Source organism: Panulirus ornatus, chromosome 55 (genome assembly GCF_036320965.1).
Source record: "Panulirus ornatus isolate Po-2019 chromosome 55, ASM3632096v1, whole genome shotgun sequence".
In the NCBI taxonomy this organism is placed as follows: Eukaryota; Metazoa; Arthropoda; class Malacostraca; order Decapoda; family Palinuridae; genus Panulirus; species Panulirus ornatus.
In genome coordinates this window covers 14,709,501-14,734,856 of record NC_092278.1, presented here as the reverse complement: position 1 = coordinate 14,734,856, position 25,356 = coordinate 14,709,501, and the positions used below count along the sequence as shown (strand labels likewise).

General features: G+C 39.3%; 1 protein-coding gene and 1 long non-coding RNA gene across 8 annotated transcripts in view; one reads left to right on the top strand and one right to left on the bottom strand.

Annotated features, from left to right (window-relative positions):
* Positions 1-23,997, top strand: part of LOC139765466 (transmembrane protein 198) — a 653,673-nt gene extending 629,676 nt beyond the window's left edge. For 5 of the 6 annotated variants that reach the window (XM_071692843.1, XM_071692844.1, XM_071692845.1 and 2 more), the window contains 3 exons: positions 14,988-15,147; positions 16,656-16,789; positions 18,413-23,997. In XM_071692843.1, the coding sequence (XP_071548944.1) occupies positions 14,988-15,147; positions 16,656-16,789; positions 18,413-18,616 (498 nt within the window). In that variant the 3' untranslated portion in view covers positions 18,617-23,997. Of the gene's footprint in view, positions 1-14,987; positions 15,148-16,655; positions 16,911-18,412 lie in introns of all 6 variants that reach the window. The other variant, XR_011716663.1, reaches the window with a different exon arrangement.
* The window catches only part of LOC139765467 (uncharacterized), a 58,365-nt gene that overhangs the window by 9,471 nt on the left and 23,538 nt on the right, over positions 1-25,356 (bottom strand). The window contains exon 3 of one of the 2 annotated variants that reach the window (XR_011716665.1): positions 22,996-23,260. The exons of the other annotated variant lie outside the window; for it this stretch is intronic. This is a non-coding gene — a long non-coding RNA (uncharacterized lncRNA). Of the gene's footprint in view, positions 1-22,995; positions 23,261-25,356 lie in introns of those variants that run through there. 2 annotated transcript variants of the gene reach the window in all.

Below are 25,356 nucleotides of genomic sequence, written 5' to 3'. Positions count from 1 at the left end.
AAAGGGGAAGAGTGGTTTGGGAATGTCTTGGGAGTAAAGTCAGGGATTAGTGAGAGGACAAGAGCAAGGGAAGGAGTAGCACCACTCCTGAAACAGCAGTGGTGGGAGTATGTGATAGAGTGTAAGAAAGTAAACTCTAGGGATCTCTGATCATCATTATCTTGTGGAGGCGAAGGTGAAGATTTGTAAAGGTTTTCAGAAAAGAAGAGAGAATGTTGGGGTGAAGAGAGTGGTGAGAGTATGTGAGCTTGGGAAGGATATTTGTGCGAGGAAGTACCAGGAGAGACTGAGTACAGAATGGAAAAAAGGTGAGAACAAAGGATGCAAGGGGAGTGGGGTAGGAATGGGATGTATTTAGGGAAGCAGGATGGCTTGTGCAAAAGATGCTTATGGCATGAGAAGTGTAGGAGGTGGGCTGATTAGAAAGGGTAGTGAGTGGTGGGATGAAGAAGTAAGATTATCAGTGAAAGAGAAGAGAGAGGCATTTGTACAATATTTGCAGGGAAATAATGGAAATGACTGGGAGATGTATAAAAGAAAGAGGCAGGAAGTGAAGAGAAAGGTGCAAGAGGCAAAAAAAGAGGGCAAATGAGAGTTGGGGTGAGAGAGTATCATTAGATTTTAGGGAGAATAAAAAGATGTTTTGGAAGGAGGTAAATAAAGTGCATAAGACAAGGGAACAAATGGGAACTTCAGTGAAGCGGGAAAATGGGGAGGTGATAACAGGTAGTGGTGATGTGAGAAAGAGATGGAGTGAGTTTTTTGAAGGTTTGTTGAATGTGTTTGATGAAAGAGTGGCAGATATAGGGTGTTTTGGTCGAGATGGTGTGCAAAGTGAGAATGATATGGTAAACAGAGAAGAAGTAGTGAAAGCTTTGTGGAAGATGAAAGCTAGCAAGGAAGAAGGTTTTGATAGTATTGCAGTGGAATTTATTAAAAAAGGGGGTGACTGTACTGTTGACTGATTGCTAAGGTTATTTAATGTATGTATGACTCATGGTGAAGTGCCTGAGGATTGGCGGAATGCGTGCATAGTGCCATTGTACAAAGGCAAAGGGGATAAGAGTGAGTGCTCAAATTACAGAGGTATAAGTTTGTTGAGTATTCCTGGTAAATTATATGGGAGGGTATTGATTGAGAGGGTGAAGGCATGAACAGAGCATTAGTTTGGGAAGAGCAGTGTGGTTTCAGAAGTGGTAGAGGATGTGTGGACCAGGTGTTTGCTTTTAAAAATGTATATGAGAAATACTTGGAAAAGCAAATGGATTCGTATGTAGCATTTATGGATCTGGAGAAGGCATATGATAGAGTTGATAGAGATGCTCTGTGGAAGGTATTAAGAATATATGGTGTGGGAGGTAAGTTGTTAGAAGCAGTGAAAAGTTTTTATCGAGGATGTAAGGCATGTGTACATTTAGGGAGAGGAAAGTGATTGGTTCTCAGTAAATGTTGGTTTGCGGAAGGGATGCATAATGTCTCCACGGTTGTTTGATTTGTTTATGGATGGGGTTGTTAGGGAGGTGAATGCAAGAGTTTTGGAAATAGGGGCAAGTATGCAGTCTGTTGTGGATGAGAGAGCTTGGGAAGTGAGTCAGTTGTTGTTTGCTGATGATACAGCGCTGGTGGCTGATTCATGTGAGAAACTGCAGAAGCTGGTGACTGAGTTTGGTAAAGTGTGTGTAAGAAGAAAGCTGAGAGTAAATGTGAATAAGAGCAAGGTTATTAGGTACAGTAGGGTTGAGGGACAAGTCATTTGGAAGGTAAGTTTGAATGGAGAAAAACTGGAGGAAGTGAAGTGTTTTAGATATCTGGGAGTGGATTTCGCGGTGGATGGAACCATGGAAGTGGAATTGAATCATAGGGTGGGGGAGGGGGCGAAAGTTCTAGGAGCGTTGAAAAATGTGTGGAAGAACCTTATCTTGGAAAGCAAAAATGGGTATGTTTGAAGGAATAGTGGTTCCAACAATGTTATATGGTTGCGAGGCGTGGGCTATAGATAGAGTTGTGTGGAGGAGGGTGGATGTGCTGTAAATGATATATTTGAGGACAATATGTCGTGTGAGGTGGTTTGATCGAGTAAGTAATGAAAGGGTAAGAGAGATGTGTGGTAATAAAAAGAGTGTGGTTGAGAGAGCAGAAGAGGGTGTTTTGTAATGGTTTGGTCACATGGAGAGAATGAGTGAGGAGAGATTGACAAAGAGGATATATATGTCAGAGGTGGAGGGAACAAGGAGAAGTGGGAGCCCAAATTGGAGGTGGAAAGATGGAGTGAAAAAGATTTTAGTGATCGGGGCCTGAACATGCAGGAGGGTGAAAGGCGTGCAAGGAATAGATTGAATTAGAATGATGTGGTATACCGGGGTCAATGTGTTGTTAATGGATTGAACCAGGGCATGTGAAGTGTCTGGGATAAGCCATGGAAAGTTCTGTGGGGCCTGGGTGTGGAAAAGGAGCTGAGGTTTCGGTGCATTATACATGATAGCTAGAGACTGAGTTTTTTCAAATGTGGCCTTTGTTGTCTTTTCCTAGCGCTACCACGCGCACATGTGGGGGGAGGGGGTTGTTATTTCATGTGTGGAGGGGTGGCTATGGGAACAAATAAAGGCAGACAGTATGAATTATGTACATGTTTATATTTGTATATGTCTGTGTGTGTATATATATGTATACGTTGAGATGTATCGGTATGTATATTTGCATGTGTGGACGTGTAGGTATATATGTGTGTATGTGGGTTGGTTGGGCCATTCTTTCGTCTGCTCCCTTGAGCTACCTCGCTAACGTGGGAGACAGCGACAAAGTAAAATAAATAAATCAATGAATAGATAAATATATGTATGTATATGTCTTTGTGTGTATATATATGTATACATTGAGATATATAGGTATGTATGTGTGAGGAAGTATATGTATATACATGTGTATGTGGCTGGGTTGGACCATTTTTTCGTCTGTTTCCTTGCGCTACCTCGCTAACGCAGGCGGCAGTGACAAAGTATAATGAATAAATAAATAAGTAGATATTGCTGCTGTATCATCAGCGAACAATAACTGACTCACTTCCCAAGCCCTCTCATGTACAACAGACTGCATACTTGCCCCTCTCTCCAAAACTCTTGCATTCACCTCCCTAACAACCCCATCCATAAATGAATTAAACAGCCATGGAGACATCACACACCCCTTCCACAAACCGACATTCACTCGGAACCACTCAATTTCCTCTCTTCCTACTTGTACACATGCCTTAGAACCTGGATAAAAACTTTTCACTGCTTCTAGCAACTTACCTCCCACACAATATACTCTTAATACCTTCCACAGAGCATCTTGATCAACTTTATCATATGCCTTCTCCAGATCCATAAATGCTACATACAAATCCATCTGCTTTTCTAAGTATTTCTCACATGCATTCTTCATAGCAAACACCTGATCCACACATGCTCTACCACTTCTACCACACTGCTCCTCCCCAATCTGGTGCTCTGTACATGCCTTCACCCTCTCAGTCAATACCCTCCCATATAATTTCCCAGGAATACTCAACTCTGTAATTTGATCACTCACCTTTATCCCCTTTGCCTTTGTAAAATGACACTATACATGCATACCACCAATCCTCTGGCACTTAACCATGAAGTGCTGGTGGCTGATTTGGGTGAGAAACTGCAGAAGCTGGTGACTGAGTTTGGTAAAGTGTGTGAAAGAAGAAAGGTGAGAGTATATGTGAATAAGAGCAGGGTTATTAGGTTCAGTAGGGTTGAGGGACTAGTAAATTGGGAGTTAAGTTTGAATGGAGAAAAACTGGAGGAAGTGAAGTCTTTTAGATATCTGGGAGTGGATTTGGCAGCGGATGGAACCATGGAAGCGGAAGTGAGTCACAGGGTGGGGGAGGGGGCAAAGGTTCTGGGAGCATTGAAGAATGTGTGGAAGGCAAGAACGTTATCTCGGAGAGGAAAAATGGGTATTTTTGAAGGAATAGTGGTTCCAACAATGTTATATGGTTGTGAGGCATGGGCGATAGTTAGGGTTGTGCGGAGGAGGATGGATGTGTTGGAAATGAGATGTTTGAGGACAATATGTGGTGTGAGGTGGTTTGATCAAGGAAGTAATGAAACGGTAAGAGAGATGTGTGGTAATAAAAAGAGTGTGGTTGAGAGAGCAGAAGAGGGTGTTTTGAAATGGTTTGGTCATATGGAGAGAATGATTGAGGAAAGATTGACAAAGAGGATATATATGTCAGAGGTGGAGGGAACAAGGAGAAATCGGAGACCAAATTGGAGGTGGAAGGATGGAGTGAAAAAGATTTTGAGCAATCAGGGCCTGAACATGCAGGAGGATGAAAAGTGTGCAAGAAATAGAGTGAATTGGAATGATGTGGTATACCGGGGTCGATGTGCTGTCAATGGATTGAACCAGGGCATGTGAAGCGTCTGGGGTAAACCATTAAAAGTTGTGTGAGGCCTGGATGTGGAAAGAGAGCTGTGGTTTCGGTGCATTATACATGACAGCTAGAGTCTGAGTGTGAACAAATGTGGCCTTTGTTGTCTTTTCCTAGCGCTGCCTTGCATGTGTGCAGGGGGAGGATAATGTCATTTCATGTGTGGGAGGGTTATAGATGGGAATTGAATATATATATATATGAAAGTATACGTTGAAATGTACAGGTATGTATATATGCGTGTGTGGACGTTTATGTATATACACGTGTATGTGGGTGGGTTGGGCCATTTTTTTTTCGTTATACTTAATCACAGTTTCCCACATCAGGAAGGTATCTCAAGGAAATAGACAAAACAATGGCAGAACCCACCCACATACACAATGATATACACACACACACATGTATATTCCTATACATTTCAATGTATACATACATATACATACACTGACATATACATATATACACATTTTTAATTTTTTTATTTGCTTTGTCGCTGTCTCCCGCGTTAGCGAGGTAGCGCAAGGGAACAGACAATGGCCTAACCCACCCACATAAACATGTATATACATACACGTCCATACACACACATATACATACCTATACATCTCAACGTATACATATGTATACACACACAGACATATACATATATACACATGTACATACTTCATACTGTCTCCCCTTACTCATTCCCGTCACCACCCCACCACATAATGAAATACCAACCCCCTCCCCCCACATGTGCATGTGGTAGTGCTAGGAAAAGACAGCAAAGGCCACATTCATTCACACTCAGTCTCTAGCTGTCATGTATAATGTACCAAAACCACAGCTCCCTTCCCACATCTAAGCCCCACAGAACTTTCAATGGTTTAGCCCAGATGCTTCACATGCCCTGGTTGAATCCACTGACAGCACATCGTCCCCCGGTATACCACATCGTTTGAATTCACTCTATTCCTTGCACTCCACTCCTTTCACCCTCCTGCATGTTTAGGCCCTGATCACTCAAAATCTTTTTCACTCCATCTTTCCACCTCCAATTTGGTCTCCCACTTCTCGTTCCCTCCACCTCTGACACATACATCCTCTTTGTCAATCTTTCCTCTTTCATTCTCTCCATGTAACCAAACCATTTCAAAACACCCTCTTCTGCTCTCTCAACCACACTCTTTTTACCACCACACATCTCTCTTACCTTTTCATTACTTACTCGATCAAACCACCTCACACCACATATTGTCCTCAAACATCTCATTTCCAGCACCTCCACCCTCCTGCACACAACTCTATCTATAGCCCACGCCTCGCAACCATATATCATTGTTGGAACCACTATTCCTTCAAACATACCCATTTTTGCTTTCCAAGATAACGTTCTCGACTTCCACACATTTTTCAACGCTCCCAGAACTTTCACCCCCTCCCTCACCCTATTATTCACTTCCGCTTCCATGGTTCCATCTGCTGCCAAATCCATTCCTAGATATCTAAAACACTTCACTTCCTCCAGTTTTTCTTCATTCAAACTTACCTCCCAATTGACTTGTCCCTCAACCCTACTGTACCTAATAACCTTGCTCTTATTCACATTTACTCTCAGCTTTCTTCTTACACACACTTTACCAAACTCAGTCACCAGCTTCTGCAGTTTCTCACCCGAATCAGCCACCAATGCTGTATCATCAGCGAACAACAACTGACTCACTTCCCAAGCTCTCTCATCCATAACAGACTGCATACTTGTCCCTCTTTTCAAAACTCTTGCAATCACGTCCCTAACAACCCCATCCATAAACAAATTAAACAACCATGGAGACATCATGCACCCCTGCCACAAACCAATATTCACTGAGAACCAATCACTTTCCTCTCTTCTTACACGTACACATTCCTTACATCCTCGATAAAAACTTTTCACTGCTTCTAACAACTTGCCTCCTACACCATATATTCTTAATACCTTCCACAAAGCATCTCTATTAACCCTATCATATGCCATCTCCAGATCCATAAATGCTACATACAAATTCGTCTGTTTTTCTAAGTATTTCTCACATACATTCTTCAAAGCAAACACCTGATCCACACATCCTCTACCACTTCTGAAACCACACTGTTCTTCCCCACCACTTCTGAAACCACACTGTTCTTCCCCAATCTGATGCTCTGTACATGCCTTTACCTTCTCAATCAATACCCTCCCATATCATTTTCCAGGAATACTCAAAAACTGTAATTTGAACACCCTCCTTTATCCCCTTTGCCTTTGTACAGTGGCACTATGCATGCATTATGCCAATCCTCAGGCATTTCACTATGAACCATAAATACATTGAATATCCTAACCATCCAGTCAACAACACAGTCACCCCCTTTTTTAATAAATTACACTGCAATACCATCCAAACCTACCACCTTGCCAGCTTTCATCTTCCACTAGGCTTTCACTGCCTCATCTCTGTTTATCAAACCATTCTCCCTCACCCTCTCACTTCGCCCACCACCTCAACCAAAACACCTATATCTGCCACTCTGTCATGAGACACATTCAACAAACCTTCAAAATACTCTTTCCATCTCCTTCTCACTTCATCACTACTTGATATTACCTCCCCATTAGCCCCCTTCACCGATGTTCCCAATTGTTCTCTTGTCTTACGCACTATATTTACCTTCTTCCAAAATATATTTTTATTCAGCCTAAAATTTAATGATACTCTCTCACCCCAACTCTCATTTGCTCTCTTTTTCACTTCTTACACCTTTCTCTTGACCTCCTGCTGCTTTATTTTATATATCATCTAAGTCATTTGCACTTCTTCCTTGCAAAAATTGTACAAATGCCTCTCTCTTCCCTTTCACTAACAATCTTGTTTCTTCATCCCACCACACACTACCCTTTCTAATCTGCCCACCTCCCACCTTTCTCATGTCACAAGCATCTTTTGCGCAAGCCATCACTGCTTCCCTAAATACATCCCATTCCTTCCCCACTCCCCTTATGTCCTTTGCTCTCACCTTTTTCCATTTTGCACTCAGTCTCTCCTGGTACTTCCTCAAACAAGTCTCCTTTTCAAGCTCACTAACTTTCACCACATGTATATCAATTGACTTGTATTTCTCTCTTGTGTCTCCCCTGATGATGTGATTATTACACGAAAGTGCACTTGGGAACTTATCGTGTTTCATTTTCCCCATGGACTCATAGGAACATAAATTTATTTATTTATTTTGCTTTGTCGTTGTCTCCCGTGTTAGCGAGGTAGCGCAAGGTAACAGACAAAAGAATGGCCCAACCCACCCACATAAACATGTATATACATACACGTCCACACACGCAAATATACATACCGATACATCTCAATGTATACATATATATACACACACAGACATATACATATAAACACGTCATACTTCATACTGTCTGCCTTTATTCATTCCCATCGCCACCTCGACACACATGAAATAACAACCCCCTCCCCCCTCATGTGTGCGAAGTAGCCCTAGGAAAAGAAAACAAAGGCCCCATTCGTTCACACTAAGTCTCTAGCTGTCATGTAATAATGCACCAAAACCACAGCTCCCTTTCCACATCCAGGCCCCTCAGAACTTTCCATGGTTTACCCCAGACGCTTCACATGCCCTGGTTCAATCCATTGACAGCACGTCAACCCTGGTATACCACATCCTTCCAATTCACTCTATTTCTTGCACGCCTTTCACCCTCCTGCATGTTCAGGCCCCGATCACTCAAGATCTTTTTCACTCCATCTTTCCACCTCCAATTTGGTCTCCCACTTCTCCTCATTCCCTCCACCTCTGACACATATATCCTCTTTGTCAATCTTTCCTCACTCATTTCTCTCCATGTGACCTAACCATTTCAAAACACCCTCTTCTGCTCTCTCAACCACACTCTTTTTATTACCACACATCACTCTTACCCAACTCTTACTCAGCAAACTTATAGCTCTGTAATTTGAGCACTCACCTTTGTCCCCTTTGCCTTTGTACAGTGGCACTATGCAAGCATTCCACCAATCCTCAGGCACGTCACCGTGAATCATACATACATTAAATAACCTTACCAACCAGTCAACAATGCAGTCACCCCCTTTTTTAATAAATTCCACTGTAATACCATCCAAACTCGCTGCCTTGCCAGCTTCCATCTTCCGCAAAGCTTTTATTACCTCTTCTCTATTTACCAAATCATTTTTCCTAACCCTCTCACTTTGCACACCATCTCGACCAAAACACCCTATATCTGCCACTCTATCATCAAACACATTGAACAAACCTTTACAATACTCACTGCATCTTCTCACATCACCACTACTTGTTATCACCTCCCCATTAGCCCCCTTCAATGAAGTTCCCATTTGTTCCCTTGTCTTACGCACTTTTTTTACTTCCTTCCAAAGCATCTTTTTATACTCTCTCACCCCAACTGTCATTTGCCCTCTTTTTCTCCATATATATCTTAATAAAGTGCGTTGTACAGTTAGGTTTGGTAAAATGCTATCTGCTGGCTATTTTCGCCTGTTGGGAAATAACCGGTGTAAACCCCGTTGCTCACCAATGTGGGACGAAGGGTATTCGAGTACTTATTTTTCGAAGTTATTTCTGATTAGCCAGGTGCATAGCCTAGCGGTTAGCATTCCTGCCTCTTGCACAGGGGTCCCGATTTTGATCCTGGCTTTGCGGAAGATGAAAGCCAGCAAGGCAGCAGGTTTGGATGGTATTGCAATAGAATTTATTAAAAAAAGGGGGTGACTGTATTGTTGACTGGTTGGTAAGGTTATTTAATGTATGTATGATTCATGGTAAGGTGCCTGAGGATTGGCGGAATGCTTGCATAGTGCCATTGTACAAAGGCAAAGGGGATAAGAGTGAGTGCTCAAATTACAGAGGTATAAGTTTGTTGAGTATTCCTGGTAAATTATATGGGAGGGTATTGATTGAGAGGGTGAAGGCATGTACAGAGCATCAGATTGGGGAAGAGCAGTGTGGTTTCAGAAGTGGTAGAGGATGTGTGGATCAGGTGTTTGCTTTGAAGAATGTATGTGAGAAATACTTAGAAAAGCAAATGGATTTGTATGTAGCATTTATGGATCTGGAGAAGGCATATGATAGAGTTGATAGAGATGCTCTGTGGAAGGTATTAAGAATATATGGTGTGGGAGGCAAGTTGTTAGAGGCAGTGAAAAGTTTTTATTGAGGATGTAAGGCATGTGTACGTGTAGGAAGAGAGGAAAGTGATTTGTTCTCAGTGAATGTAGGTTTGCAGCAGGGGTGTGTGATGTCTCCATGGTTGTTTAATTTGTTAATGGATGGGGTTGTTAGGGAGGTGAATGCCAGAGTTTTGGAAAGAGGGGCAAGTATGCAGTCTGTTGTAGATGAGAGAGCTTGGGAAGTGAGTCAGTTGTTGTTCGCTGATGATACAGCGCTGGTGGCTGATTCATGTGAGAAACTGCAGAAGCTGGTGACTGAGTTTGGTAAAGTGTGAAAGAAGAAAGTTGAGAGTAAATGTGAATAAGAGCAAGGTTATTAGGTACAGTAGGGTTGAGGGTCAAGTCAATTGGGAGGTAAGTTTGAGTGGAGAAAAACTGGAGGAAGTAAAGTGTTTTAGACATCTGGGAGTGGATCTGGCATCGGATGGAACCATGGAAGCGGAAGTGAATCATAGGGTGGGGGAGGGGGCGAAAATTCTGGGAGCCTTGTAGAATGTTTGGAAGCCGAGGACATTATCTCGGAAAGCTAAAATGGGTATGTTTGAAGGAATAGTGGTTCCAACAATGTTGTAAGGTTGCGAGGCGTGGGCTATGGATAGAGTTGTGTGCAGGAGGGTGGATGTGCTGGAAATGAGATGTTTGAGGACAATATGTGGTGTGAGGTGGTTTGATCGAGTAAGTAATGTCAGGGTAAGAGAGATGTGTAGAAATAAAAAGAGTGTGGTTGAGAGAGTAGAAGAGGGTGTTTTGAAATGGTTTGGTCACATGGAGAGACAGCGACAAAGCAAAATAAATAAAAATATTATTATTATTATTATTTTGCTTTGTCGCTGTCTCCTGCGTTAGTGAGGTAGCGCAAGGAAACAGACAAAAGAATGGCCCAACTCACCCACATACATATGTATATACATACACATCCACACATGCAAATATACATACCTACACATCTCAACGTATACATATATATACACACAGAGACATATACATATATACACATGTACCTAATTCATACTGTCTGCCTTTATTCATTCCCATTGCCACCTCGCCACACATGTAATAACAACCCCCTCCCCCTCATGTGTGTGAGGTAGCGCTAGGAAGACACCAAAGGCCCCATTCGTTCACACTCAGTCTCTAGCTGTCATGTAATAATGCACCGAAACCACAGCTCCCTTTCCACATCCAGGCCCCACAGAACTTTCCATGGTTTACCCCAGACGCTTCACATGCCCTGGTTCAATCCATTGACAGTACGTCGGCCCCGGTATACCACATTGTTCCAATTCACTCTATTCCTTGCACGTCTTTCACCCTCCTGCATGTTCAGGCCCCGATCACTCAAAATCTTTTTCACTCCCATCTTTCCACCTCCAATTTGGTCTCCCACTTCTCTTCGTTCCCTCCAACTCTGACACATATATCCCCTTTGTCAATCTTTCCTCACTCATTCTCTCCATGTGACCAAACCATTTAAAAACACCCTCTTCTGCTCTCTCAACCACTCTCTTTTAATTACCACACATCTCTCTTACCCTATTATTACTTACTCGATCAAACCACCTCACACCACATATTGTCCACAAACATCTCATTTCCAGCACATCCATCCTCCTGCACACAACTCTATCCATAGCCCACGCCTCGCAACCATACAACTTTGTTGGAACCACTATTCCTTCAAACACACCCATTTTTGCTTTCCAAGATAATGTTCTCGACTTCCACACACTCTTCAACGCTCCCAGAATTTTCGCTCCCTCCCCCACCCTATGATTCACTTCCACTTCCATGGTTCCATCTGATGCCAAATCCACTCCCAGATATCTAAAACACTTCACTTCCTCCAGTTTTCCTCCATTCAAACTTACCTCCCAATTTACTTGATCCTCAACCCTACTGTACCTAATAACCTTGCTCTTATTCACATTTACTTTCAACTTTCTTCTCTTGCACACTTTACCAAACTCAGTTACCAGCTTCTGCAGTTTCTCACATGAATCAGCCACCAGCGCTGTATCATCAGCGAACAACAACTGACTCACTTCCCACGCTCTCTCATCCACAACAGACTGCATACTTGCCCCTCTTTCTAAAACTCTTGCATACACCTTCCTAACAACCCCATCCATAAACAAATTAAACAACCATGGAAACATCACACACCCCTGCCGCAAACCTACATTCACTGAGAACCAATCACTTTCCTCTCTTCCTACACGTACACATGCCTTACATCCTCGATAAAAACTTTTCACTGCTTCTAACAACTTGCCTCCCACACCATATATTCTTAATACCTTTATATATATATATATATATATATATATATATATATATATATATATATATATATATATATTATATATATATATATATATATATTGGATTTCTTATTATTTGATAGATGTGTAAAAGAAAGATTTTTGGGTGAAAACATGCTGATAAGGGTAGTTGGTGTGATGTCTGAGGAAACAAGTTGGGAAGAAGAGAGTGGTGAGAGTAAGTGAGCTTAGAAAAGACACTTGTGGGAAGAAACAACTGGGGAGATTGAGTGTAGAATGGCAAGAGAGAGTAAATGAAATTAGGGTTAGTGGGTAAGGAATGATAAGTATCTAGAAAATCAGTGATGGCATATGGCATGCGAAAGATGGGAGATGAGCTACTTAGAAAGGGTAGTGAGTGATGGGATGAAGTAAAGTTGCCAGTGAATGACAAAATGGGATGAAGTTTCCAGTGAATGATAAAATGGGATGAAGTAAAGTTGGCAGTGAATGATAAAATGGGATGAAGTAAAGTTGCCTATGAAAGATAAAAGAGAGGCTTATGCATGGTACTTACATGGAAGAAGTGCAAATGATTGAGATATGTTCTCTGCTCTTCCTTGGGAAATGGCACTCAAGTATGAAAAGATAATTTCTCCAACTACAGGACTATAATTCTGAGTGTATCTGGTAAGTTGAATGGGAGAGTGGTGACTGAAAATGTGGAGGCATGTGCAGGTCATCACACTGATGATGAACAGTGTGGTTTCAGTGGTGTTAGAGGTTGTGTACATCAGGTGTTACTTTGAAGAATTTTTTGTAAGAAATATTTAAGGAAATGTATTTAAATGTATTTCATGGATCTGGGGAAAGCATATGATAGGTTTGGTAAAAATGCTATAGGGAGATGTTACCAATATATGGTGTGGGACCAAAGTTACTAAAAATAATGAGCTATTATCAAGAGAGGAAGGTGTGTGTGAAAGTAAGAAGAGAGGAGTGTGAGTGGTTCCATGTGAAGGTAGGTCTGTAACTGGGATGTGTGATCTCTCCATGGCTGTTTAAGCTGTTTTTGGATTGGGTAGTGAGGGAGATAAATATGAGGGTTTTGGGGAGATGAGCAGGTCCATAGTCTGTGGTGCTTTGGGGCTTAGGAGGTGAATCAGCTTCTGTTTGCTAATGACACAGCACTGGTACCAGAATTGAGTGATAAACTACAGGACCTGGCTTCCATGATTGGGAGTAAATGTTATTAGGTTATTACATGTAGCATTGGAGAGGGCTTATTTGGAGTGTAAGTTTGAACAGAGAGAACTTGGAGGAAGAGTTTTAGATAATGGGAGTGGACATGGCAGTGAATGGAAGTATGTGACCTGAAGTAAGCTGTAGGGTGGGTGAGGGAGCAAAGGTTCTGAATGCATTGACAAATGTATGTAAAGACAGGTCACTGTCTGTTAGAGTAAAGATAGGTATATTTCATGGTATAGTAGTCCTGATGGTGTTGTATGAATACAAGGCATGGGCCTTAGATGATAAAGTATGGAAGAGGGTGAATGTGTTGGAAATGAAATACTTGAGGACACTGTGAGGAGTCAATAGGCTGAACCAGGGTATGATAATCTGCCAGAGGGAACTGTAGAAAGGTCTTTAGGGCTTGGTTGGTCTGATTGGGATGTGATCAAGTGAGGCCAATCGTTGTCTGTTCTTGTTTTACATTTGTGGTGTCCCATTTCTTGAGCATTCTCGCACACACCTATGCTAGGTATCCATTTTACCGACCAGCCTATAGAGAAGGAAGAACCACTGGATGGACTGTGGACCAGCTGCTGTGACTAGGCAAACCCATGCAAGTTTGATCCTAGGCAGCCTGTGCATGCTTGACAATTAATAACACTAACTGCTACACCACAGAGGTCTGTGTGTCCATGTCCAGGACTGTGTGTGTGTGTGTGTGTGTGTGTGTGTGTGTGTGTGTAATTACATATTTGTACTCAACAGGGTGGGAGTTTTACATTTGTGGGACCCCATTTCTTGAACATTCTCACACATACCTATGCTAGGTATCCATTTTACTGACCAGCCTATAGAGAAGGAAGAACCACTGGGTGGACTGTGGACCAGCTGCTGTGACTAGGCAAACCTATGCGAGTTTGATCCTTGGCAGCCTGTGCATGCTTGACAATCAGTAGCACTAACTGCAACACCACATAGGTCTGTGTGTCCATGTCCAGGACTGTGTGTGTGTGTGTGTGTGTGTGTGTGTGTATAACTTAATAAGCTGTTTCTTCAGTTTAGGCAAGATGATCAGCAGATTTTTCATAACACACTTCAATCATGGTGCAGTACATCTTTATACAATTTTGTAATAAACCCCATTACCAAAAGACCATAGATCATAAGACTTCTACTAGCTAACTTGGGTGTTGATAATAAAATAGTTGCAACTTTGCTTGCAGTCCATGAGATGAAGATGCACCTGGATGGTGAAGTAGACCTTGTGGCCAAGGTTCATAAGTTGATAATAAAAGAAATGGAACATGAAAGAAGGCAACATGTGGTTGTACTGCATTTTGAAATTTGTATTAAACCACTGAGAAGGATAGCTATGGATCTCTAGGACACAATGGTCATTTTGACCAGGATAACAGAGGCCACTACTTGAAAGAAATGTAGAGTTATTTTGAAAAACTCTGCTTCTTTTATGACAATAGAAAATACTTTTCCGGGTCACTGTTTACTTGGTCTTATTACACAGATGTTTTGAGCTTACCGTTTTCTTCCCACTTTTATATGCATATTGGTTAGATTTCTACCACATTCTTTAAATCAGGCTACACATATCTTATCTTGCTCTTCATTAGGAATAAGGGGCCTGTAATCTTATGCCTTGCAAAAATATTGATTTTGAAGAGCTATGTTTTTGTTAATGATTTCTGTTGATACATTTGAAGTTTATGAGTTTCAGATGTGACCCATTATTTTGACTGCATTATTCGTATTATTGTCGTTTACTTAAACCAACCGGCAAGATATTTGCTTTTCCAGTTCTTGATGGTTCACTGGTTTGAGGATCGACTGAAAGCAGTGGAGAGTGAACGTCCATGCTGGTTCTCTTGGATGATCTTAGGAGTCTGGCCATTTATGGTGGTGGTGGGCAGCCTTACACAGTGGAGGATCACAGGGAGAGGCATCTATCATCAGCAGTGTAAGTCAGTTTAATCACATATAAGAATATATATCAGTCATTGAATTGTTCTGTGATGGAAGAGTAAAATTTTTCTTTCACCATGTGAAATCTTCCCAAATAATATGATTTGTTATGCATACTAAACTAGTCCCTTTCTTGCCATATTAATGTGTAATCATTCCAATTAAGAAAACTGAGAAGAAAAATTCTCTTTCCATCCTAGCAAGTGACCATTAATGAGAATAAATACTTAAGGAAATGTTTTATCAAGAAACAGATATGTAGCACATTCATACAGTTAGAACACTGGCCCACTCAAAGAATTGCATCACCGCAGAAGTCTTCTCCCATCCTCTTAAACTATGACAGACATAAATAACCCTGAATGGTCAACTACTCCAAAGTTGTTCTGACATCTTGATGCAAATCAACCTGAGCAAATGTATAGTAATGAGGGCGGGACAGAACCAAAGATGGTTTCAATATTATTATTACCCAGCAGGTACTAAGCTTCAGGACTGTGTGTGTGAGGACTTAGGGAGCAGAATCATCCTTAAGATGTCACCAGAGTTCCATATTCGAAGAATAGTTAAGGAAACAAACTGTCTGCTGGCAAATATCAAAATACCTTTCAAGTATATGGATAAGGAAGTAATTAGCCAGCTATTTATATCCTACATAAGGCAAAACTAGAATATGCCTTTCAGGTAACTACACTTAAAGAAGAATAAAGAGTTCATGGAGAAGATCTAGAGGATGGCAACAAAGATGGTACCAGGATTAAGTGAGTTAAGCAACAGGGAAAGGCTGGAGGATGTAAATTTACCCACCTTGGAAGAGAGAAGAGTAAGGGGTAACCTGATCACAACCTCTGAATTTCAAAAAGATTGACAATGTAGACATTTGACAATTCCTCAAGAGATGTGGGAATAGAGCAGCCAGAGGACATAACATGAGATCAAGAAAATTACTAATGAGGATGTAAAGAAATAATACTATGGTATAACGGTGCAGATTGACTGGGGATGGAGCAGACAGCATACATAAATATAAGAGGCTGTATGATAGTAGAGAATGATAAAGAGATGGGGCCCCATGAATGTAAAACTCCCTCCCCATACAGTACAAATAGGTAATTACTATATAGTCATCCCTCTTCCAGCCTAACCTTAAACTCCTATCTGCTAGACTTACATTAGTTTGAAACAAATTCCCCTAACACAAATGAGTTACACTTTCTCATGTATGTTCTAGACACCATCTATCTCTTTAGCATTACAAATATCGATTCAACATATTACAAGACCCCTCATGCCCGTGATGCAACCTCCACACTAAAGGCTCTGAACACCTACACTTCAGGTGTCCAACACTTATTCCACAAATACACAATTTTTCTACACCTCTTGATCATTGGTTCTACCCATTGGATGTGGCCAATTTCCTGAGCACTTTCAGAGATGGGGGTCCTGAAGCAAGAAAGTAAGGTAAGGTACATCATTATTCAATGATATTTGTATTTTCAGTGGTGCCCTCCAAAAAATCTCGAAGTGTGAACCTCCAGCGCATGCGGAGTCGAGAGGCCCGGGCTGAGATGCGCCAGAAGAAATACCGGTATTTGTATCAAGTTCGTACTGCTCACGGGGACATCATCAGCCAGGTGAATATGCCAGTGTCCGATCTCAGATATACCACTGTTAGCGAGGCTTAGCAGTGTCTGTCTGGCGGATTCGCGGTGGTGGGACTAACTGATGGTTGTGGCGTCTAATGCGAGTGTTCAGGTATGCAATGTTGTTCGTCTTGTTTACGTCCTGTTTACTGCCTTCTGCCTCCTCCAGTCTATGTGAACTTCCTTGATGAGGTACAGGCCATCTTCCTTCAGCATTTGTGTGAGTTTAAAGAAAATATTCTTGGCTATGCTGAAAGATTCCCACTTGAAATAACTATTCTGCCTAACTTTTGAGTTTCTCTCTTTAATCAAATCTCCTTTTTTATGCTTTATTTGCTATAGCATTCACTTTAGTGGCTTAGTGTGGCACTTTGGATGAAGTGTATTAGACCAAAGCTATATGTATTACCTTAGTTATTATAGTTATTCCATGACAATTTCATATTTCGTAAGCATTTCTTCATATTTTTTGCTACCAACCTCATCCTGTGCTGTGATACTGAGCTATGTAGTACACCTACCACTGCATACATTTTCCTTTTATTCCATCTGGAGTCATAAGTTCTTGAGGACTTAATTTTCCTTATTATTATTACACTGTTCACAAAGATCATACATGAATATTCATATACTTCAAAGTTTAGAGAATTATTTAATGTTTTTGATACTCTTTAAAATTTTGGCCATTTAAAACCAAAACACTGATATATTTTAAAACTTTTATACATCATATTCTAATGAAGAACATTTTGCTAATTATGATTGTAAACATAATTCATCCTGCTTTAATGAAAACTTAAAAAGCATGTTATGTAAACAAATCTATTAGGGGCTTAATTGTTTTGGTGTTGTTTTCGACATTTTCTTGTACCTTATAAGTTTGAACTTTCATACACTTTATGTAGCGGTAGTCCTAGTAGTAGCTTTAGGAAATGCATCTGCACAAGCTTTATATATAATAACTGATATGTTTTTTGTAGTTTCTCTTTTGTATTTTTAGTTACCTTTTAGTTTTTATTGAAAGTTTCCTTTTTTCATGTTGTGTTTTACTGTTTACTACAAGGTTTTATAAAGGGAATCTCAAGCCAAGCTCAAGATATCCATACACTATTCAGGATATTGATGTCAGTATTGTAAATGAATATAATTAAGGTAAGGTAATGCTTTATCTCCCTATGCTTTTGCATTGCTTTGAAAAGTGTTGACTATTAAGAGATATTCTTCCTGAGAGCAAGCCTTTTAATAGACATAAAACTCACCTTGAATTTTGAAAGAGGAATACAGTATTGTATTCATTTTATCTGAAGTAAATCTTCAAACAAACATTAATATTTATAGGTGGATTAGACTTAAAGAAAAACAATGATTGCACTGAATATATGAAAAAAGTTTATCATAAAATAGTGATAATTATGAGCATCCAAGCCATACCAATTAACACCCTTAATGTGAATTTTAGCTCAACATAAAAAAATCTTTAAATGTTATTCTAAGAGGAGGATAATCATTGTTTTTATATCTCTAGCCAATCATGATAAAGGAAGCTTTCATTTAAAATAGTTGAAATAAAGGCATAATTTGTATTTTTACACCTCATTATTGCTTATTTTTTAGGAGTACATTCAAAGTCTTCAACGCAAGGCATACCCAACTGGTGACAATGGAACAATGCAGTCAGATTCTACTCACACCACCATGTTACCTCCTGAACACACACAGCTGGCACCACTCACCGAAAGTGAAGATGAAACAGGAGGCTCACAGCCACCACCAACCCCACCTGAGCCACCAAGACTTACACGGGTGACTATGCATTAGCCCACAGTCTGCAAATATGCATTTTAAGGTTCTTCAGATAAAAAAAAAACTTCCAGTCAATAGCATAACTAAAATCCAAGATTTTAGTTGAGGTTTAGTGACAAGTAATATGTGACAGAGATCCTCCTCTCTACATGTACGAACCTGAACCACAATACTTTCTATATACATTATAGCATGTAATTTTGTTCAGAGAAAATACTAATAAAAATTGTATAATCCTGAACTGTACTTGTGATACTATTTAGCAAGTGTGTATGTGTGTGTTTGTGTGTGTACGTATGAGTGTGTGTGTGAGTGAATGCGTGTGTGTGTGAATGCATGTGTGTATTCCAGAGTTACCAGAGTAGCTTTGTCTTACCTGCCTGCTGGAGCAGGGCTTGGCTGTAGTTTGCAGGCATTGTACATGTACCTCTTGTTGTGGGACTTGAGTATAGCTTGAAGTCTTTCAATAGATATTGGTTGATATGGAAGGGGTAAAGCTTTGACCATTATTTCAAGCTTTTACCAATATAGAGATGTTTAATCCTTTTGTGCAGTGGTCATGTGTTGTGTTTGTTTAGTTTATTGCAGCTAGTCTTGCAGTTCCAGAATTGGCAAATGATGTATGATCCTTGTAAGATTTACGAATAATTGGCTTAAAAGTTTATTTTATGAGAATCAATAATATTAGTGAGAAAAGTGAAATACTGTGAAGAATATCTTTATGTCTGCTTAAGATAGTGGTTCTTGAACATATACTGTCACCTGGTGGAACGAAGGCAGTAAAGTGTTTAGTGTGTGGTTAACAGTCATCCAGTGCATGTTCAGTGAAAATGAAAGTCAAGGTTTAAAACATTCCAAGAGAAATTAGAAAGTGACCCAAAAACTGTGGTTTCATTTTGGAATTTGATCTTTGTGCTCATATTGCCAACAATTAAACCCTTGTTTCTTGCTCCTTTCTTGAACTAAGAACTAGCTCAAGTTGTTAGTAGTGCTGACTCTGAAAAGCTCAAAAAGAAAACAGGGAGAATACAGTAGCACAGCACAATTATGCCACATGTCTTTCTTTAATATGTAACAGGAATGTTGCTGCATTGTAAGAGATTTTACATAGCTACACTTTAATAACAGGCATTATTGAAGGTCTTAAGCTGTCTTGATACAACTGTTCTCTTCCTGGCATGTCTTTTTATCCATATATTCCCATTATATATATTATTTTTCTTGTTTTAAAAAAGGGTTGTCCTTGCAAAACCTCCCAAGCAGGTTCTGGGATTTTTAGTCATTGTTATCACTTTGTCTCTATATATACGTAATTTTTTATACTCTGTGTTTATCCTTAGAGATCATATTACCAGATGTATCTTTCCATGATTGTTCCATGTTTATGACAGTAGCTTTCTTTATCACTGCCTGTGAATTAGTTCATTAAACTACACTTTATGATACCTATAGTCATAACATTTTTCAGCTTGTAATATGTTTATGACATTAGGTTTCTCAGTCACTGCCTATGAAACTGGTTTTATCTTAATCATGGAAGCTATTTCATGTCAAACCATATTATATAATACCTATAGTCAAAACTTTTTTCAGCTTGTAGTATGTTATCATGAATATTTTCATTGATTTTAGGTTAAGTTATTCTAAATGCTCTTTATCATGCAAGAACCTTACTGCTACTGCTGGTTCACTTGTACAGGAATGCTAGCAACATGTCTGGCCATCTTAACAGTCCTGTATTCAGTGATTGGTTAATTACTGAGCTCTCCACCCCTCACTTGTGTTTTGGTTGCCAGAATGTATGATGTTAATCCTGAGTGACTGAAATGATTCAGGCAGAAGTCTTCAGACCCCATTGGGTAGTTGATCATTGTAGTGATAATGTGATGTAATGTACATTGATGTAAGTGCTGCTGTTATGTTAATTTTTATTCTTCTTGTAGGAAGGATGTCCCATATTTCATTTGGATAGCTATAATCTTATAAAAGCTTCAACAAAGCTTATTTCCCTATTAGTGAAATAGAGATTATAAGCCAGATATATTTTGAAAATGTTATTTGGTAAATTGTTATATTAATAACCCTATTGGGACAGCAGTAGTCTGTGGCTTTATGAAAAGCATGATATCTACAGAGTAATTTGCTTTTCATAGCAGAATTTTCTTAAAAAAGAAAGTAAAAGTTGCATTTCATTTAAGTAAGTTTAGGATTGCTATAAGCATACTTCTGAAAGAAGAGTAGAAGCGGCATGAAAGACTGTTTCTTGTTGCATCAACATCGATTGGTGTGTGATAATCCTTCTCAAGTAAATTTAAGAACTCCCCACATTTTAGCTTCATATGATTCATTAATTTTTGTTGCATTCCCATGCTCAACATCTACCACACATGGAGATGCCAATTCTGAAGTAATCTTATTATTGCCATTTAAAATCCTTATTAATCAATGCCAGCTTGAATGATAATTAAAAAACTACTATCAGCATCTAGTTCAGTAAAGATGCATGATGTGCATGCCCTGAAATTATGTTCAGTTCCCCCAGAAAAAAATCAGCCAATTGACTGTTTGAAATTAATTTTTGTTTCATACATTCACCAATAATAAGGTAGGATTTTTTCAGGTTGTAAGACCCCAGGTGGCAATGAAAGCAAGTCAGAGTCCTCAAGTGTCAAGAGTAATAAGAGATCCTTGGAAAAATTCCTTTGCACATAGGCTCATACAAGATGGCATTTGAGAAAAATTTATATTTGATCATACAAACCTAATCAATACCATGTTATAAAATGGTAATGCTTCAAATGAAATGCTGATTTTCACATGGGTATGTTTTTTCATGTGTCTAGTTAGTTGTCTACAGTAATAAAATTTTGTCTGTCATATCTAAACAGCATTCAGTCATATTATGATGTATGTCTTATAGCCAGCTGGTCATACTGCTTCTATTAATTTCAGGTGCAACTTTATCTTTCCTGTTTTTTAGCAAACAGTCATGTTTCCTCAGTGATAGGAGCAAGTTCTTTGGACGAACATTCTCCGTATGAAATACTAAATTGGCATCTCTAGCATTGAACAAAGCACTTATCTAAAGTGTAGCACAAGCAACTTTCCTATTTTACCAGCCACATACTCAGAAAGGTCACTTCTGACCTTTTTATTGATATATTCTGCTAGCCTGATAACACTGTTCACTGAGTTAAACATGGAGTGTACCGATGATAAGCTTGTTTATAATTATAATGTGACTTAGGCGTTAACTCATTGAAAGGACACAGGATGGAAACTCCATGGATTTGATTTATTGTTCTTTTAAGAATTGATAAACGTAAAACTTTTGTACCATAGGTTTTATATCATTCATTGAAGATCTTAAGTCTTTTTATGAGTGTTTAGTTTTCTTCCAGTCAGTATAAGAAGACTTGCATATTTTATTGAATACAACTTACTAAAGATGTTGAATATATATAAAGAGATCAGAATTGGTTTAATTGTTTTTTTCTTGATTTGCTAAATTCTTGATCACTTATCAGTTATGGATGCACATCCCTTGTTAGTCCTTGAAATGGAACTCCTAATGCTAGTCTTTTTATATCCCTATCTGAATATCATTAAGCTCAAAAATACCTTTAACTTTTTATTGTAGTTGAAGTGCGTGCGAATACTTGTGATTAGACTATGTAACCAGGTTAATGAATTTTTTTCAGTAGTATTTATAACACTGCCATGAGTTTGACAACAAGCACAGATAGTGTATGTTTGTTTAGTTGAATTTATTTGTAATTTAATGACTGCTCCTCGCAAAACCAAAGATCAGTCATTTCTCCATTCATATGGAAGATGAATATGTTTTCTGCTGATATGTACTTGTGTGAGGGAGAAAGATGTATAAAAGCTAGATTGTCATTTGGTGCTTTTTTTTTTATTATGAACATATCCCAATGATTTTCAGTGATGACTGTAGAAATATGTATGTAAACAGTATTGAACTTGTGAGCATATACTCATACTCCATGAAACATCCAAGTAGTGCTACTCAAAACTATGCTTCACCATTTATTTTATGCATCTACCTGGAGTATTTCATAATTAGTGTGCTGGAACCGTACAAAGAGAGTAAGGTTTACGACTGAGAGAACAGCAAAGTCCCTTTAAATAGATGTTGGGTCTGTTAAACTTAATTAGAATATGTCTATAACAGACTCTAAAGGGCAAGAATGTACAATGCCCTAATTTTGTAGTTAAATATATTTGTAGTGAACAGGTAAGATACAAAATCATAACTTTGTTTTACAGTTTGATTTTCATTTGAAGATTTTCAGTAGAAATAATGGTTTCCCTTCAGTTCTTAAATCCTGATAATTTCACATGTACAGTATTTTATAAGAATACAATGTACACTTGTTTCTGCAAGTAGGACTGAATGCACAGATGTTACTTTACTAATAGCTGTGTATACCAGAAAAAAAAAATGAAAGTCTTCACCAAACTATAGGAAATGTAAATTAACTTGCATCAAATGTTTTCTCAACCATGAGTAAGGACAACTAAGGAGTTGGTAGTTAATGAAGATGGTTGCATCCTCTACATCTCTGTAGCCCTCAAACGTCAACCTTATCTCTCATTTTGAACAGTGACGTCCTGTGCCTGCCAGAACTTGTAAATCTGAAATCATTATCAAAATGCAGGAAATGTTTTACATTTGCTAATTCTTTAAGCTCAAAAGTCCATCTCTGAATGATAGAAAGTATTTTGTAAATTAGGTGTGAGAGATATTGCTATGAATTGATCTGTAGTCCAGCTGTTCTGTAAACATGAATGCTATTGTGGCAGTTTTTAAAAAGTAAAATTTCCTCCATCTCCCCATTTTGATGAATTTACTGTGAACAGGATGGATAAGGCTCTTGGCATTTGTTGATCCTGGTGTCAGCTTCATTAAGGATTCTTTTCCTTGTTGATGCACATAAATACATCTTTGGCCTGCAGTATCCAGATAAACTGTAATACAATGGGTGTCTGTAAAGTCTGATGTGGCTATTGTACTTCATGCATGTAATAAGAATGTATTTAATAGTTTTCTCAAAGTCAGTTGTAGGTAACACAGAGCTCAGCATCAAGGCAGCTGAGTGATAGCCCCTGACATTACAAACACCTGTTGAAACTTGTCCCTTTCTCATGATGCCCTTATGTCACTGTAAATATTAGCCATCACTCAGACTGTTCTTCTGATGTCACTAGGTATGAGTGAGTTTATATAAGGGAACACAGTTTTGTATAACTTGAAAAGTCAGTATATGTACATTATGTATCATTTCTTACAAGCTGATACGTGCAATTCTTCAAAAGCAGGTATTTGTACTGTACTGCATCATGTGCTCTTTAAATAATAACAATGTTTTGAATGGCTTTATTTCAGTTACCCTGCAATAACGGAATGCTTAAGTCAAAATACCTTGATATAGAAGATTTCTGTAATTTGTTTCAAGAAATGGGGCCAACAGGAAGTGAAATCAGAATGATTTACACAATAATAAGAATGATGTTGACTTTGGGGTTCATTAATCTTCATTTATTTCACTGTTCACAAATGACAGGTATATATTTTGAAATTTTCCTAATCTTCAAAATCACAAATCATCAACAGGAAATAAGTAAAGAAAGAAAAGGAATAGAGTAAATCGGAATGATGTGGTATACCAGGGTCGACATGCTGTCAATTGACTGAACCAGGGCATGTGAAATGTCTAGGGTAAACCATGGAAAGGTCTGTGGGACCTGGATGTGGAGAGGGAGCTGTGGTTTCAATGCATTGAAGTGAAGTGTTTTAGATATCTTGGAGTGGATTTGGCAACGAGTAGAACCATGGAAGTGGAAGTGAGTCACAGGGTGGGGGTGAGGACAAAGGTTTTGGGAGCGATGAAGAATGTGTGGAAGGAGAGAACATTATCGGGGAGCATAAATAGGTATGTTTGAAGGAGTAGTAGTCCCAACAATATTATTTGGTTGCAAGGCATGGGCTATAGATAGGGTTGTATGAAGGAAGGTGGATGTGTTGGAAATGAAATGTTTGAGGACAATATGTGGCGTGAGGTGGTTTGATCGATTAAGTAATGAAAGAGTAAGAGAGGTGTGTAGAAATAAAAAGAGTGTGGTTGAGAGAGTTGAAGAGGGTGAGTTGAAATAGTTTGGATATATAGAGAGAATAAGTGAGGAAAGATTGACAAAGAGAAAATATGTGTCAGAGGTGAAGGGAACAAGGAGAAGCAGGAGACCAAATTGGAGGTGGAAGGATGGAGTAAAAAAGGTTTTGAGTGATTGGGGCTTGAACATACAGGAGGGTGAGAGGCATGCAAGGAATAGAGTGAATTGGAATGATGTAGTATACCAGGGTCAACGTACTGTCAATGGACAGAAACAGGGCATGTGAAATGTCTGGGGTAAACCATAGAAAGGTCTGTGGGACCTATATGTGGATAGGAAGCTGTGGTTTTGGTGCATTACACATGACAGCTAGAAACTGAGTGTGGACAAATGTGGCCTTTTTTGTCTTTTCCTGGCACTACCTTGCTGAAGCAGGGGGTAGCAATGCTGTTTCCTGTGGGGTGGGGTAATGCCAGGAGTGGATGAAGGCAAGCAAGTATGAATATGTACATGTGTATATATGTATATGTCTGTGTATGTAATGTTAATATGTATATGTGCATGTATGGGCATTTATGTATATGTATGTGTATATGTGGTTATAGTGATGGGTGATTTGA